The sequence below is a fragment of the Amblyraja radiata genome, chromosome 2 (assembly GCF_010909765.2).
Source record: "Amblyraja radiata isolate CabotCenter1 chromosome 2, sAmbRad1.1.pri, whole genome shotgun sequence".
NCBI classification, from domain to species: Eukaryota; Metazoa; Chordata; class Chondrichthyes; order Rajiformes; family Rajidae; genus Amblyraja; species Amblyraja radiata.
Window position 1 is genome coordinate 78,551,876 of NC_045957.1, and position 17,842 is coordinate 78,569,717.

The 17,842-nt window shown below is 39.2% G+C and overlaps 1 protein-coding gene across 3 annotated transcripts in view; it reads left to right on the forward strand.

The window, feature by feature from the left end:
- Positions 1-17,842, forward strand: part of LOC116990921 (cadherin-12-like) — an 878,073-nt gene that overhangs the window by 640,741 nt on the left and 219,490 nt on the right. For all 3 annotated transcript variants that reach the window (XM_033049096.1, XM_033049088.1, XM_033049079.1), the window contains one exon: positions 11,748-12,042. In XM_033049096.1, coding sequence (XP_032904987.1) covers positions 11,748-12,042 — 295 coding nt within the window. The remainder of the gene's footprint in view (positions 1-11,747; positions 12,043-17,842) is intronic.

A 17,842-nucleotide genomic window follows, 5' to 3' on the forward strand; every position in this document is an offset into this window, starting at 1 on the left:
TCTTTGCTTTAAATTTTCTGCAGCTTCAATTAGAAAATGTAACAGGTACATTATTTTTTTTTCTCACACTGTGTAAATAAAACAGCTAGAATATAATGGGCTCTTAAGCTCCTCAACTCTGCCATTGAAAAAGGATCCTGGATAATCTTTTATGGCAGTGCCACATTCCTGTACTAATCACGCATCCCTTGATTCCCTTAATATCTTAAAACCAATTGATCCCTGTCTTGACTACACTGAGCAACTAAGCACCAACATTTATGTTGGGAGGACAAATATAGAACATAGAACAGTACAGCACAAGAAACGATCCTTTGGCCCATGATATCTATGCTGAAAGTGATGCCAAGACCAACTTCAATCTGCGTGCACGTGTTTAGTTTAGTTTAGTTTATTATTGTCGCGCGCATCGATGTACAGTGAAAAGCTTTTTGCTGGGTGCTATCCAGTCAATGAAAGACTATAAGTGTAGGAAGGAACTGCAAATGCGGGGTTTATACTGAAGATAGACACAAAATGCTGGAGTAAGTCAGCGGGCTAGACAACATCTCTGGAGAAAAGGAAAAGGTGATGCTTTGGGTCGGAACCCTACTTCAGACTCAACGAAAGACTATACGTGATTATAATCACACCGTCCACAGTATTTAGATACAGGATAAAGGGGATGACATTTAGTGCAAGATAAAGTAATATTGATAGAGTAAGAAATGTTGCTGTTGAAATAAAGATTTGAAAGAGTAGTGCAATTGTAATGTTTGATAGCAGATCCTCTTCTGGGACCAACACACAACGAGTCACCTCGTTTTGGTGCCAACACCTGAGAACCCATATTCCTCCATTCCCTTCATATTTATGTTGATCCAAAAGTATCTTAATTTCAAAGATTCATCACTCTCTGGATGTAGAAATTTATTCTCATCTCAATGGCCTATCCCTCATATAGAGACTGTGGCTCTGAACATGCCAGCCAGGGGAAACAGCAATTTCACAACCACCCTATCAAGCACTTTTGAATGTTTTAATGAGATCATCTCTCAAACTCAAAGGAGTCTAAGCAAAGATTCTACTCACATGACAATCCATCATATCATTGGAACCAATCTGATGAGCGTTCAATCGACTACAAGTCACTCCTTCCCTTGGCAGGGACAGCAAACCTGTTCACAATTATCCCAGGTGTGGTCAAACCAGAACCCTGTTTAAATGAAGCATGACATCTTTACCCTTGTGCATAAAAATGCAGAAACAGGCATCATGACATGTTGATTCCAGATTTTCAATTATATTTATAATGTATTCTGGTGCAGTATTAAAAATAAACTTGTAATATGAGACTTGGAAATCTCCACAGGATGAACAAATTTGTTTTGTTGTCTTTTTCGTACTGCATTTTATTAGTGAATATTTGTTGTTGGCTGAAGCTAATAGGCGCAATTTAGCTAATGTTATTACATTATTATTATATTGGTTCCTGTACCTGTTATCATTAACAGTAAATATGCCTGGTTTATGTATCCAAATTAATTGATCCTTGAGCATCCAAATGAATCAGCCACACAGTCATTGGGCTTGTGTACACGTCTCTGCATTCAGGTCCACAGTTCCAACATTTTAACCATATAACAATTACAGCACGGAAACAAGCCATCTCGGCCCTACAAGTCCGTGCCGATCAATTAGTTTCCCCTAGTCCCATCTACCTGCACTCAGACAATAACCCTCCATTCCTTTCCCATCCATATACCTAGCCAATTTATTTTTAAATGATAATATCGAACCTGCCTCCATCACTTTCACTGGAAGCTCATTCCACACAGCTACCACTCTCTGAGTAAAGAAGTTCCCCCTCATGTTACCCCTAAACTTCTGTCCCTTAATTCTGAAGTCATGTCCTCTTGTTTGAATCTTCCCTACTCTTAATGGGAAAAGCTTGTCCATGTCAACTCTGTCTATCCCTCTCATCATTTTAAAGACCTCTATCAAGTCCCCCCTTAACCTTCTGCGCTCCAGAGACCTAACTTATTCAACCTTTCTCTGTAACTTAGTTGCTGAAACCCAGGCAACATTCTAGTAAATCTCCTCTGTACTCTCTCTATTTTGTTGACATCCTTCCTATAATTGGGCGACCAAAATTATACACCATACTCCAGAATTGGTCTCACCAATGCCTTGCACAATTTTAACATTACATCCCAACTTCTATACTCAATGCTCTGATTTATAAAGGCTAGCATACCAAAAGCTTTCTTTACCACCCTATCTACATGAGATTCCACCTTCAGGGAACTATGCACAGTTATTCCTAGATCCCTCTGTTCAACTGCATTCCTCAATTCGCTACCATTTATCATGTACGTCCTATTTTGATTTGTCCTGCCAAGATGTAGCACCTCACACTTATCAGCATTAAACTCCATCTGACATCTTTCAGCCCATTCTTCCAAATGGCCTAAATCTCTCTGTAGACTTTGGAATCTACTTCATTATCCACAACACCACCTATCTTAGTATCATCTGCATACTTACTAATCCAATTTACCACACCATCATCCAGATCATTGATGTACATGACAAACAACAGTGGACCCAACACAGATCCCTGAGGCACCCCACTAGTCACCTGCCTCCAACCTGACAAACAGCCATCCACCATTACTCTCTGGCGTCTCCCATTCAGCCACTGTTGAATCCATCTTGCTACTCCTGCATTTATACCCAACAATTGAACCTTCTTAACCAACCTTCCATGAGGAACCTTGTCAAAGGCCTTACTAAAGTTCATATAGACAACATCCACTGCTTTACCCTCATCAATTTCCCTAGTAACCTCTTCAAGGAATTCAAGAAGATTTGTCAAACATGACCTTCCAGGCACAAATCCATGTTGACTGTTCCTAATCAGACCCTGTTTATCCAGATGCTTATATATATTATCTCTAAGTATCTTTTCCATTAATTTGCCCACCACTGAAGTCAAACTAACAGGTCTATAATTGCTAGGTTTACTCTTAGAACCCTTTTTAAACAATGGAACAACATGCGCAGTACGCCAATCCTCGGGCACTATTCCCGTTTCTAATGACATTTGAAATATTTCTGTCATAGCCCCTGCTATTTCTACACTAACTTCCCTCAATTTCCTTGGGAATATCCTGTCAGGACCTGGAGACTTATCCACTTTTATATTTTTCAAAAGTGTCAGTACTTCTTTTTCTTTGAATCTCATGGTATCCATAGCTCCTCTACTTGTTTCCCTTACCTCACATAATTCAATATCCTTCTCTTTGGTGAATTTTATGTGGCATAGTCAGTACATAATTCATAACCACTGCTAAATCTGTGTGGCAGGACCAAGATGAAAAAACAGGCAAACAATTTAAGTACATTATGTTCTTGCTTGAATATAGAACTATAACCATTTCTCAGCATGGGTGGGATGTTGTAACAGATTAGAATGCTAATGCCCAAATGGAGTAGAAGACCTTGCTTTTGATGTGCAACAAGGGTAGTGCTAAAAGCTCATTAGATGACCGACAAAAAAATCTGAAAATTGATGAAAATGCCAATTAAGAAATAATTTTCACCCAGAATCAGGTGTACAAACATGACCTGTGAGGATCCCAGCCTCAATTGTTTGCAGAGAGTTCAGATGCATCATTGCTATAGAGGCTGATGGAAGTGTGTTATTTCCTAAACTACAGCTACAGTGTAGCAGCAGAAATAGATTGTCCCAGATGGGAGAGATGGTGGACATGAATACCTCTTATGTGGATGGGCAACTCCCCATAATGGATCTCTTTGCAACAAGTTGCAGGTTGTGCAAAGCCTTATAATTACTGCAAACAGATTATAGTGATTTTTGTTCCCAAGCTCTCGGCAATGTGGTTCTGTTTGTTTTATATTCTAAGGAAACATAGTTTTCTGCTATTGCTAATGGTATTTATTTGTTTCACATGTACCGAGATAGAGTGAAAACACATTGTTCTCTCTAAAATTGCAGTAGGAGAGAAATCACCCACTATGTGACTTCATGAAATTGTGGGGTATGCAACAGGCAAATGTAAATCCTACCAATTTCATGTGGACATTGCCTGATCATTTTACCAATGGTTGCCAATGCAACTAGAAATATTTGCTAGTATAATCTAGTATGTACAACACATGTTAAAATCACAACATACATTTGCACTTTGGGGGATCTTGTTGACGTTTGAATGAATTGGTCTACCACGGATGGTGTAATTAGGGTGCACATGGGTGCAAAGCAAAACTACATTATTGCTCCAACTCTCTTTGTCATCATCATGATGCTACACCTCACCTCCAACAGGTTTACCGCTGGGGTGGAGGCAATGTGTAGCATAGGTCAGAATCTGTTCAACCAACGTCGTTTTTTCCGCCAGTACCAACATCACTCTTTCTTAGTCATTGGACGTTAGACTTTAGAGATACAGCATGGAAACAGGCCCTTCGGTCCACCGAGTCCACACTGACCTGAGATCACCCATTCACATTAGTTCTATCCTACACATTAGAGACAATTTATAATTTACAGAATCCAATTAACCTACAAACCTGCATGTCTTTTGACTGTGGGAGGAAACCAGAGTACCCAGTAAAACCCAAGCAGTCGCAGGGGAGAAAGTACAAACTCCATGCTGACCCATAGTCACGATTGAGCCTGGGTCTCTGGCGCTGTAAGGCAGCAACTCTGCCATTGTATCACTATGCCGCCCTAGTGATGAAGCTGTTGTACACAGATGATACTTATGCAAATACATGCAGATCATGATCCAAGACCTTTGAGAAAATGTGTCCTATACTAAAGATTTTGCAAAACAAAGGTCCTCTACAAACCTCCTCTTGCTGTATCATAAAAATCCATGGCAAACCACTGGACCACTTTGACCACTTCTCCAGTGAAGTTAGACATCAATGATAGCATTCACCATCACCTCCAATGTGTTAATAAAGTTTTTAATGCGAATCAAGATTCAAAATACAACACAAAATTCATAGTCTAGTGAATAGGAAGTTCATTATGTAAAGCTGACATATTGGAACATAAGAGAGATATCTCTGATGCTGCCTCCACAAAACTGTCCAAATCAATTGGCAGGTTAAAAATAAACCAATATCCTTGACCTCTTCAAGGCTGATATACCTGTCATTGAGGCTTTAATTCCACTCAGACTGCTCCATTGGTAAGTCTGAGACCAGGCTCCTGAAAAAAGTATTCTCCTCCAAGTTCTTCCAACTTTTCAAGCAAGTAATTACAAGTGAACATGCTTTGATATATATTCTCAAAGCTTTAAAAAAAAATGTAACCTCTTTATCTTCTCCTGAAAAGTCCTGGTCCATGATTAATTGAAATGAAAAGGGTGCATCTAGAATGGCACTGAGATTGTTGCACCCGTTTATCAGAGGCGAGTAGGCTATTGAAAGTGACAAAAGGAGAGCACCACCTTTCATATTACCTCCTGCCTGCCTTGTCAAACACAATCTGTTCCAACTGTGACAGTTTGTGGACTCTGAGCAGCCACTAGTGCATTCTAGTGAATGCTATTCGTTACCTCCTGCATACCCGAACGAGTGCATTCTATTCCAACTGTGACAGTCTGTGGACTCCACACAGGCTCAAGTAAACTCTAGTGAGTGCAATTCATTTCTAACCTCAGGGGACTAAGTAGAAATCAAAGAACAAGCATGCATTTATAAACAACCATTCAGATCAGTTCTGAAGTGTCCCCAAGTGGAATATTTAGGAAAATTGTTGGCAATTTGTGCAGTGCAAGGTCCAATAGATGCTACCATCCCTGGCGTTGCAACACAGACCCTAACAACACCCTGTAAAAAATAATCGCCTTCACGTCACATCTGGTTCTTTCACCAGCTACCTTCATACAAAACCTTCTGATTCTTGATTCCTCCTCCAATTGGATCATTCCCTCTTTATCATCACCCTTTAGCCTCTTCAGAATTTTCCATTACTGAGATTCCGGCAACATTTATCTTTTAATTTAATACCCTGGCCATTGTTTCCATGCATAGATTTTGGTTTTGGTCTCTGTTCAACCCTACATCTCCTATTACAATCCTTTTATTTTACAAACATTTTTAATAATAATTAAATATTTTTGGATTCTCTTTTGTGTTTGCTGACAGTCCCTTCCTGTGTACTCTTTTATTTAAGTTGTTATGTCCCTCTGAATTTACTGTAATCAGCCCAACTTTCATGTATTGCCGATTTGCCATGTGCCCTATGTTCTTTTTGTTACTTTCTATCTTTTTGGTCATTCCAGGATTTTTCCCTTTAATTTCCTAATACCTCATCATCATGGGAATGTATCTAGACTGTTGTTGAAATATCTCCACTGATTGATTAATTGCCTCTCATTGTTGAACTATAGTTTTAATTGCTAAACTTTGACTTCAGTTTGGCTTTCATCCCATTAAAATTGGTCCCCCTCCAAATGAACTCTTCTTACCTCGAGTTGGTCTATATCCTTTTCCATAGCTATTCCAAATCAAGTGGACATAATCACTGTTTCTCACATATCCTCGTTCCCTGTAGCCTGGCAATTTTTCAAAATCACGATTTGGTTTTGATCTAATTATTCTGATTAATTAAGTTCTCATCACCGCTTTTCAGTAAACTTCTCATCTTAACCCTTTATATCATTGCTATTCCAGTCTATATTTGAACATTACTCCTTCATGGATTTTTCGCATATATATATGTATTTTCCCTGCTACTTTGCTCCTTAATATTGTTCCCGTTCGTAAGAACCGAAGATCAGGCCCAGTAGTGGAATCACACCTTTGTTATTTCTTTGCTCTGACATTACCATGCCTCCCACCAGTCCTTCACCTAAGTTTTGGCCTCATGACTGGAGTTGGACCATGCTGGAATTTTCTAACTCAGGAGAGAGAGAGAACCACAGCTGATGAAGGTATTCTTTCTGCCTCATGTTTAAATAAAAATAATTTGGACAGATGTGATCCAATTCACGGTAAATAAAAGTCTATGACAGACACGACAGATGATCCAGCGCTACAAGAAATTTACATTTAGATAACTCTTCATAGGTGAGTGAGTGTCTTGGGCTGGTTTCAATTTTGTACCAAAGTAAATTGTGGGAGCTAAGTTTTGTATTGGCTTGTAGAAAGTTTATAGCAAGAGGTGCACTATATGAATGGATTTTATAAAGAATGTCAAAGGAAGACAATTTCTGAACATTAAGAAACCAACACAATGAGAAAGCCACAGAGTGATGTTTAACCTAAACTGGAGTTCATCGTTCAAGCTAATTATTATTTATTTTTTGTACTGAGTCTATTTTACTGTTGGAGCTTGAAGGACGACCTTATAGCAGTATATACAATCACGAGGGGCATAAATAAGATGAATAGTCATTGTCCTTTCTACAGGGTAGGGAGTCTAAAATACCCGGGAGTCTAGAGGTTATTGGTTTAATGTGAGAAGGAAAAGATTTAAAGAAGGGATAATATTTTCACACAGACGGTGATGCATACATAAAATAAGCTGCCATAAGAAGTGGTAGAGACAGAAATCTTGTGCAGGTCTTACAAATGAATTTAATAGTGAACATTGGATTTACATTCAGTTACCAATTTTTGTACCTCAATCAGGACAGCTTTCAGTTACAGTATGTCCTGTCAAAAAGTGAAAAGCCCCATTTTATTATAATTTATTTGTTGCACCTATCATTATGTATACTGCGCACACTGTGAGTTTCATGCAAACAAAAACTGTCGTCGCACTCTGACATATATAACAATAAACTAATCTGAATTAGAATGAAATGGTTAATAACATTTAAAAGGCACTTGTACAGGTATGCAGACAGGAAATGTTTGGAGGGATAAGAACTAGATGGGAAAGTGGGACTAGCTCAGTTCGACAACTTAGTCAGCAAGGATGAGTGAGGCTGAAGGGTCTGTGCTGAATAATATGAACTCAATTCCTAATTTTAACTGATGTTCCATGCTATTGGTACAACAACAAAAATATCACTTTACATAGATACATAGATTCATAGATACATAGACAATATGTGCAGGAGTAGGCCATTCAGCCCTTCGAACCAGCACCACCATTCAATGTAATCATGGCTGATCATCCACAATCAGTACCCCGTTCCTGCCTTCTCCCCTTGATTTCACCATCCCTAAGCTCTATCTAACTGTCTTTTGAATGCATCCAGTGAATCAGCCTCCACTGCCTTCTGAGACAGAGAATTCCACAAATTCCGAACTCTCTGTGTGAAATCGTGTTTCCTCATCTTAGTTTTAAATGGCCTACCCCTTATTCTTAACTGTGGCCCCTGGTTCTGGACTCCCCCAACATTGGGAACATGTTTCCTGCATCTAGCGTGTCCAATCCCTTAATAATTTGATATGTTTCTATAAGATACCCTCTCATCCTTCTAAGTTCCAGTGAATACAAGCCCAGTCGCTCCATTCTTTCATGATATGACAGTCCTGCCATCCGGGAACCTCGTGAACCTACGCTGCACTCCCACTTTGACCTGACTTTTTTGTACAATTTCTTTACTATTCCATACATCTTAAATAAACAGCTGAGCGAGCCTTCAGTGTTTTTTATGTGACACATTGTAAGGGATGAAATATCCTTTCCTTAATTCATTTGAGGATTTTTTAAGATCTTAGAAATATAATATATCTTACAAATTAAGTCACTGATCATTATATATTAATCAATTAAAAATATATTCAGTTTTGTTTACTCTATTGTCATGTTATTGTCATAGACCTGTTAGTTTGACGTGGAAAGGACACTTAGAGATAATATATATAATCATCTGGATGAACGGGGTCTGATTAGGAACAGTCAACATGGATTTGTGCCTGGAAGGTCATGTTTGACTGATCTTCTTGAACTTTTGAAGAGGTTACTAGGAAAATTGATGACGGTAAAGCGGTGGATGTTGTCTATATGGACTTCAGTAAGGCCTTTGACAAGGTTCCATATGGAAGATTGGTTAAGAAGGTTCAATTGTTGGGTATTAATAGTGGAGTAGCAAGATGGATTCAACAGTGGCTGAATGGGAGATACCAGAGAGTAATGGTGGATAACTGTTTGTCAGGTTGGAGGCCGGTGACTTGTGGGGTGCCTCAGGGATCTGTATTGGGTCCACTGTTGTTTGTCATATACATCAATGATCTGGATGATGGTGTGGTAAATTGGATTAGTAAGTATGCAGATGATACTACGATAGGTGGTGTTGTGGATAATGAAGTAGTTTTTTAAAGTCTACAGAGAGATTTAGGACATTTGGAAGAGTGGGCTGAAAGATGGCAGATGGAGTTTAATGCTGATAAGTGTGAGGTGCTACATCTTGGCAGGACAAATCAAAATAGGACGTACATGGTAAATGGAAGTGAATTGAGGAATGCAGTTGAACAGAGGGATCTGGGAATAACTGTGCATAGGTCCCTGAAGGTAGAATCTCATGTAGATAGGGTGGTAAAGAAAGCGTTTGGTGTGCTGGTCTTTATAAATCAGAGTATTGAATATAGAAGTTGGGATGTAATGTGAAAATTGTACAAGGCATTGGTGAGGCCAATTTTGGAGTATGGTGTGCAATTTTGGTCGCCAAATTATAGGAAAGATGTCAACAAAATAGAGAGAGTACAGAGGAGATTTACTAGAATGTTGCCTGGGTTTCAGCACCTAAGTTACTGAGAAAGGTTGAACAAGTCAGGTCTTTATTCTTTGTAGCGCAGAAGGTTAAGGGGGGCTTGATATAGGTCTTTAAAATTATGAGAGGGATAGGCAGAGTTGGCATGGATAAGCTTTTTCCATTGAGAGTAGGGAAGATTCAAACAGGAGGACATGATTTGCAAAATAAGGGTCAGAAGTTTAGGAGTAACATGAGGGGGAACTTCTTTACTCAGAGAGTGGTAGCTGTGTGGAATGAGCTTCCAGTGGAAGTGGTGGAGGCAGGTTCGATTTTATCATTTAAAAATAAATTGGATAGTTATATGGACGGCAAAGGAATGGAGGGTTATGGTCTGAGTGCAGAGAGATGGGACTAGGTGAGAGTAAGTGTTTGGCACGGACTAGAAGGGCCGAGATGGCCTGTTTCCGTGCTGTAATTGTTAGATGGTTATATGTTATGTGGTTATATGTGTACCAAGGTAGAGTAAAAATATTTTTTGCTAACCAGTCAACAAAAAGACAATACATGATTACAATCGAACCATTCACAATGAACATACACATGATAAGGGAATAATGTTTAGTGCAAAGTAAGGCCAGTAAAGACCGATTAAAGATAGTCCGAGGGTCACCAATGAGGTAGATAGTTGTTAAGGATTGCTCTCTAGTTGCGGTCAGACAGGTCAGTTGCCTGATAGCAGCTGGGAAGAAACTGTCCCTGCATCTGGAGGTGTGCATTTTCACACTTCTATACCTTTTGCCTGTTGGGAGGGGGGAGAAGAGGGAGTGACCAGGGTGTGACACATCCTTGATTATGCTGCAGGCTGTGCCGAGGCAGCATGAGGTATAAATTGAGTCAATGGAAGGGAGGTTGGTTTGTGTGATGGTCTGGGCTATATCCACAATTTGCTGCAATTTCTTGCAGTCTTGGATGGAGTTGTTCCCCAAACCAAGCTGTGATGCATTCTGATAGAATGTTTTCTACGACCCATCTGTAGATGTTTGTGAGAGTTGTTGAAGACTTCCTAAGCTTTCTAAGAAAGTAGAGACGTTGGTGTGCTTTCTTGGTCATTGCTTCAATATGGGTGGTCCAGGAGAAGTTGCTGGTTATATTTACTTGCAGAAATTTGAAGTATATGATATATTAACCAAATGCATTGACATCTGTGCATTGGTATTCTGCGGTGTAATGACAAATTTAGGATTTGTTAACACCCTGATAAATACCTATACATAATTAGGCTAAAAAGAACAGATGAATACCACTCATATTGAAGTCCATTCCCATTTTAAATCAATAGATGAAAAATAGGGTAGATTCTGTTGCAGGGTTTTGACCTTTTCTGTCAGTTTCTTCTTTATTTACAGTGCCCAGAGAGTTATTCTGAACTAAGTGATAGCTATGCCAACTATATTGTGGAGTAATGTAGCTGAACTGTTAATGGAATAACTGTAAGCTGCCAAAAATACTATTTCACACTTAAATCTCACCTCCCAGGCAACTCATGGCTTTGGAACAGAATTTTCTGCTGGCTGGTCTTTAATATGCCACTTTAATCTATTTACTGCTTGTATGTTTGAACAAAGATGGCAGTTAATTCTGACTTTGACTACCAACAGTTCAACGGCAACGCTTTTCTAAGACAATTATTTTAAAACGGAAGAGGTTGTGTAGCCAGCTGTCAAAATCTCTCGTCAAGACCTTGCTCCAACATACTAGCAAAGCCTGATGTTAATTCTTAATGGTTTTTTTAATGTAATGAATCACTTTTGTTTTCATTGGAGTTTGTTTGCTTCCTTTGATTCACAGCATATATGGAAATTCACCACAGAATTTGTTAATTTTACTGAAATAAGTTGGGAAATACTTATTAGTCTGTCAGAAAACAATAATCAAAGAGCATGCTTTATGATTTGATCTTAGAATATATGAATTGTTAGATTGCATGTTTTTTTCAGGAAGATGGAATTATGAGACAGAATCTATATACGACTTTCTCAGTTCCCTTTCAGTAACTCTGATTTCTATGTGTTGGCCTAGCTGCACTCTGACCTGGACAACGGGGATGGTTCTGTAACATACACTCTCTTAGGCCAAGGAGCTGGCTCGATTTTCACCATTGATGAGTTAACAGGGGACATTCATGCGATAAGGAGCCTGGATCGTGAAGAAAAGTCTTTCTATGTTCTGCGTGCACAGGCTGTTGATACAGAAACCAGAAGACCCGTGGAGCCTGAATCTGAATTTATCATTAAGGTTCAAGATATTAACGACAATGAGCCAAGGTTCCTGGATGGGCCTTATGTTGCCAAGGTCCCAGAAATGTCTCCTGCTGGTAAGTACAATAAGAACATGATAATAGATATCAAATGTGAGTATTGTTTAAATTTGAAAACACATCATCAGATTTTACTCCCAAAAATGAATAGGAAATAGAGCAAAAGTAGACCATATGACCTCTCAATCCCACGGTGCTGTTGATTCATGACAAATCTAATTTGACTTCAGCGCCACACTTCTGCCTGTTTTCCATTAGATCCAAAATAAATATCAGCTTTGAATATCCCAATGGTTAAGAGCTCTCAGAACAATTCCAAAGATGAAGAAATACCCCCTCATGTCCTTCGTAAATAATATCCCCTTATTCAAAAATCATGCCTCTTAATTATAGATTATATGCAACCTCATAATGCAACCTCTTTCATCCCCGAATCAAAGGGCCGAATGGCCTACTCCTGCACCTATTTTCTATGTTTCTATGTTTCTATTCTCTCTGAAGGAAAACATCCTCTGAGATCAACTCTGTTAAGCTCACTCAGATAATACAACTTTCAATAAAATTACCTCTCATTTTCCCAAAATATTGGTCTAAACTACTTGGTTTCTCATAATGCAACCTCTTTCATCCCCGAATCGGAGAATTTTCTCTGAACTACTTGCAATACAAGAATATTCCTCCTTCAAAAAGCAGGACACCAACCCGTTCACAATAAACATATTGTCTAATTATTCAGTGCCGTCTCTTCTTTGTAATTTCTAGTCCCAGATATTCAAAAATCGCAAAAGGAGTAAAAGGTGAGAGAATCAGTAATTCACCAGTAACCTAGGGACTGAATGGTTTCACTCATAAACCAGCCTTAGCCAATACTGTTCCATTTTCTCAAAGTCAGCAAGCTAAAGTATGGCAGAGAAAGAAGGAAATAAATTAAATTAAAAGAACAATGCAGAACAAAATTATATTTTATCTGTTAAACTCGTATAAGAGTATCGAGCACCAATCATACTCAGATCTGCGTGTCAATTAAACCAATTTGGAGACATGAGAAATTAATCCTTTTGCATGCGTTTGGCACTACCAACCATCAATAAACATTTCATCCATGACCTGTAATTTTTACTCTCTTTTTAATTTTTTTACTGGTGCTACTTGACATGTTGAATATTTCCAGCATTTTCTGCCTTTATTACGTAAAATGGGTTATTTGTTTCAAATGACATTTCTTGTATTTCTTCCAGTGAATAGTAGGATTGAATAATATATACACAGCAGGGAGGAGATTTGGAGGATGCCTGCTTGTTGGCCATTCAATCCAATTGTCCTGCACGAATGAACAGTGGAATTGGTATTTCTCAATAGCGCAGAACCAAAGCATTTCATAAATAGTTGCTAACACAAAATGGAGTATATACCATTTAACGTATACCATTTGCAAATTCCTGTATTTATAGTCCAGTATTTGTTCCTTTCTCCTCAGTAGAACTGAGTATCAATAGTACAAAGTCACTGATACTAAAGTGTTTGTTTACCACCAAGTACTGGAGACAAACTTCTATTGTAGATGTTGAGTAATGGTCACCAAGACCATTGTGACTGCTGCCTGTTGTGTGAATCTATAATACCTTATGAAGTAAACCAGCAACCAATGACATGGTTGTAAAGCAATTGAAATACACCATTATAAAATGTGGATGCAAAGTGATTGGGTGGCACAGTATGTTGACCATGTCCTTTGATCTGAGGCCCAGCTTTAATTTATTTTGGATTGATAAAAGTATTGTCTTTCTCAGCTGGCACTGACTGGCCCCTAGCAAGATTAGTTTAGGACTGTCTCAATCCAATTTCACTGGTTGCAAATTCATAGCATAAAAAAACTTTCAGCTGTAAATTGGCATGTCATAGAACGAGCTGTGCTTTTCAGTCACACAATAAATATCACACTGCAGGAGATGCTTTCCTGGTGTTCCATTTGTAGCAGTGTTGGACTGGAGACAACAGCTAGGAATTGTACCATGTACAGAAAGTCACACTAAGATTGTGCTGCAGGGCAGGGCATAGGAGTTTACGAGGCTCTTGGTGAATAATACTTGTGTTTCTTATGCACACGGATGGGATTGTAGGCCCAAGTAGTATGCTAACTTGAGTGTGGCTATGTCCGGTAAATGCATCTAATTTCATGAATAATGCATTCAGCACAAACTTACCTGACTTGTGTTTTGGTTGGATATTAAAGCACCAGTTGTCAATGGCAACCTAGCTGGAAGCAGCATGATAGATTCAGGTGCCCTCATGTTAAGAGTGTCAGGCAGGGCATAGAAGAGGACAAAATACTTTTCCAGAGAGAAACAGTTGGATGGCTGGCTAGCCTGCTGTTTCAAGCATTTTCTGTTGTTTTTAGTTTAAGAAGTGGTCATCAACCTCCATCATGTTGAAGATGGTCATTATCTGCCAGTTTTCTGGCATGAATACTCCTTGTCACTTTTTTGCCCATGCTTGAGTTGGGAATTGAATTCCACACTTTGCAATCATTAGCGGACAATCTAAATCCGCCCTTTTTAAGATATGCTGTCATGGTCAAGGTCGACAGTGTTTCATTATCACTTTGTTTTTATATTATGAATTGTGGTAGCAATGCCAGATGTTTATTACATAAAGATAGCTATTACTCAGAAATGCTAATCACTGCAATTGTGTGATGCATAAAAAAAGCATATGCTTTGTAATTGAATTTGTAGCTCACCTGGATGTGAAAGGTTATTTAAAATGTCAGTCCCTAACCTTCGAAACTAGACATTCAAAACAAGTATCCAACCTACATGAGAGCATAGCTCAGAGTAGAACAGTTTGTTCCCAGACATTAATTAATTTCCTGACATTTATTACTCAATAACCTTTCTGCAGATCACAGCATCATAAAATCTTCCAGCTAAGGAGATCATTTGGGCAGTCTGCACTGTGCAGTGCTTTAGAAAAAAACTTAATGCCTGCTCCCTTGGTTCTGTATTTATATTCCTATTCCTCAGACTCCAGCATTTCACCTACATCTTTTTTAATTTTTTTAATTACCTCATTGCTTGCAAGATCAGGTTTTATTGTTCCTCATTACTTACCATTGAGAGTGGCGAGCTGCTATCTTAAACTGTACACTTCTTCTGGTGAAGAAGAATGGCTTGGAGGAGACTTGCAAGCATTGGTATTACATTGTGCCCATCCTTCCTGGTAGGTAAGGTCACAGGTTTGGTAGGTGCTGTTAGAGTATCCTTGGTGAGGAACTACCATGTATTTTGTTCCTGTAACACACAGCAGCCAGTGTGGATCGAAGGCCAGGATGGAACAGGTATTCAGGGAATGGATGATTTGCAAATCAAGCATCTGCTTTTTCTACAATGTATTAAGCTTCTTCAGAGTTGTGGAAGCTACACTCATCCAGTCACACTGTTGACTTGTGCCTTGCAGATGTTGCAAAAAGTCTAATGGGCCTGTCCCACTTAGGTGATTTTTTGGGCGACTACATGCGACTGCCACAACATTTTCAACATGTTGAAACATTTTTGGCGACTGTGGCGACAAATTCTGATGTCGTAGATTGTCGTAGGTTGTTGTAGGTTGATGTAGGTGTTGTCGTAAGTTGTCATAGGCGTTGTCGTAGGTTGTCGCCAGGTGTCGTAGGTAAATTCCATTAAAATTAGCCCCTGGCAGTCGCCTAAAGAGTCGCCTAAGTGGGACAGGCCCATTAGAATGTCAGGAGGTGAGTCACTGACTTCAAGATACATATCCTCTGACCTTGTCATGTAGCTATGGTCTTTATGTTGCTGGTCAAGTTGAGTTTCTGGTCAATGCCAATTTTGCATGATATCAGTGTTGGACTTGGCATTGCAAATCCCATTGAGTGCCAAGGGTAGAGAATTGGGCGCTCTCTTGCTATTGATACTCATTGCTTGGCATACTTGTGACATGAAGGCTATATGCGACTTCTCAGTCCATGACTGAAAATGTCTAAATACAGGCATGGGGAACTTAATTTGCTGAGTTGTTAATACATTTGGAAATTATCAACATTAGCAAACCTTACATAGAAACATAGAAACATAGAAATTAGGTGCAGGAGTAGGCCATTCGGCCCTTCGAGCCTGCACCGCCATTCAATATGATCATGGCTGATCATCCAACTCAGTATCCCGTACCTGCCTTCTCTCCATACCCTCTCCATACCCTCTGATCCCCTTAGCCACAAGGGCCACATCTAACTATTCCTGAACCTTATGATGGAAGGAAGATTAATGATAAAACAGCTAAAGATGGTTGGTTCTAGGATACTGACCTAAGGAACCCTTACTGTGGTGTTATGGGGCTGTAATCATTGACCTCCAACAACCACAAGCATACTGAAGAAGGGTTTCGACCTGAAACATTGCCGATTTCCTTCGCTCCATAGATGTTGCCTCAACCGCTGAGTTTCTCCAGCATTTTTGTCTAGTCGATTTTTCACCATCTGCAGTTCCTTCTTAAACAAGCATACTGCATTGTGCAGTTGTTTGTTGGCATGTATCACCAACAGATTATAAATTTTCACTCCCCCCCCCCCCCCGACATCAGTCTGAAGAAGGGTCTCGACTGAAACGTCGCCTATTCCTTCTCTCCATAGATGCTGCCTCACCAGCTGAGTTTCTCCAGCATGTTTCGTCTACCTTCTCTCTGAGTAAAGTTGTTAGATCCTTTGCTCCTCATATTATATCTCTATCACTGGAATGTTTCTATCTACTCTGTGAGAAAACATTATTATCTTGAAAAATCTCTGCCAGGTTCACTTGTGAACTTCCTTTATTATGAGGAGAATAGTCCAAACATTCCTCATAACAAGTTCCTCATCCATGCTAACATTCTGGTAAACTTTCTTTGAACTTTTGACAACAATCCAAGAACAATGTGCATAATTATCCAAAAAGTAAAAAGCTGAGGTCTATCAACTGAGTATAAAGATCCAATGAAACATGGTTTTTTTTTAACCACCTTATCAACTTACACCACACCATTTAAGGATATGTGCATATGGACATCAAGGTTTCTGCATAGTTAGACTCTTTTCTAAATCATGTCAGTGACAAAGTGCTCACTTTCCATAGTTTGTCCTGGACCATTGAAGCAATAGCCAAGAAAGCACACTAACGCCTCTACTTCCTTAACAGGCTTAGGAAGTTTGGCATGTCCCAATAACCCTTACCAACTTCTACGGATGCACTGTAGAAAGCATTTTATTGGGATGCGTCACAGCATGGTTTGGGAACAGCCCCATCCAAGACTATAAGAAATTGCAGAGTTGAGGATGTAGCCCAGGCTATCACACTACCCAACCTCCATTCCATTGAACCAATCTGCACTTCATGCTACCCCAGCAAGGCCACCAGCATAATTAAGGACCAAGTCTCACCTTGGTCACTCCCTCTTCTCTTTCCCATCAGGCAAGAGGTACAGAAGTTTGAAAATGCATTCCTCCAGATTCAGAGACAGATTCTTCCCAACTGGTATCAAGCAACTGAGCCAAATAGAATTTATCTTGCGCTAAATGTTGTACCCTTTATCCTAGATTTGTACACTTTGGACAGCTTGATTGTAATAATGTATAGTCTTTTTGTTGACTGCATAGCATACAAGCAAAAGCTTTTCACTGTACCTCCATACATGTGCCAATAATAAATTAAATTGAACTAATTTAAACTATTAGTCATAACAAAAGTTTCACTTCATCCTGGTCTCTTGTAACCTCACTTTTGCTGACAATCTCACCATCCTACCATATGTTATCACGATGTACACAGCTATCTTTGTAAGAACAACAAACTTGTTGTTTGCTATAATC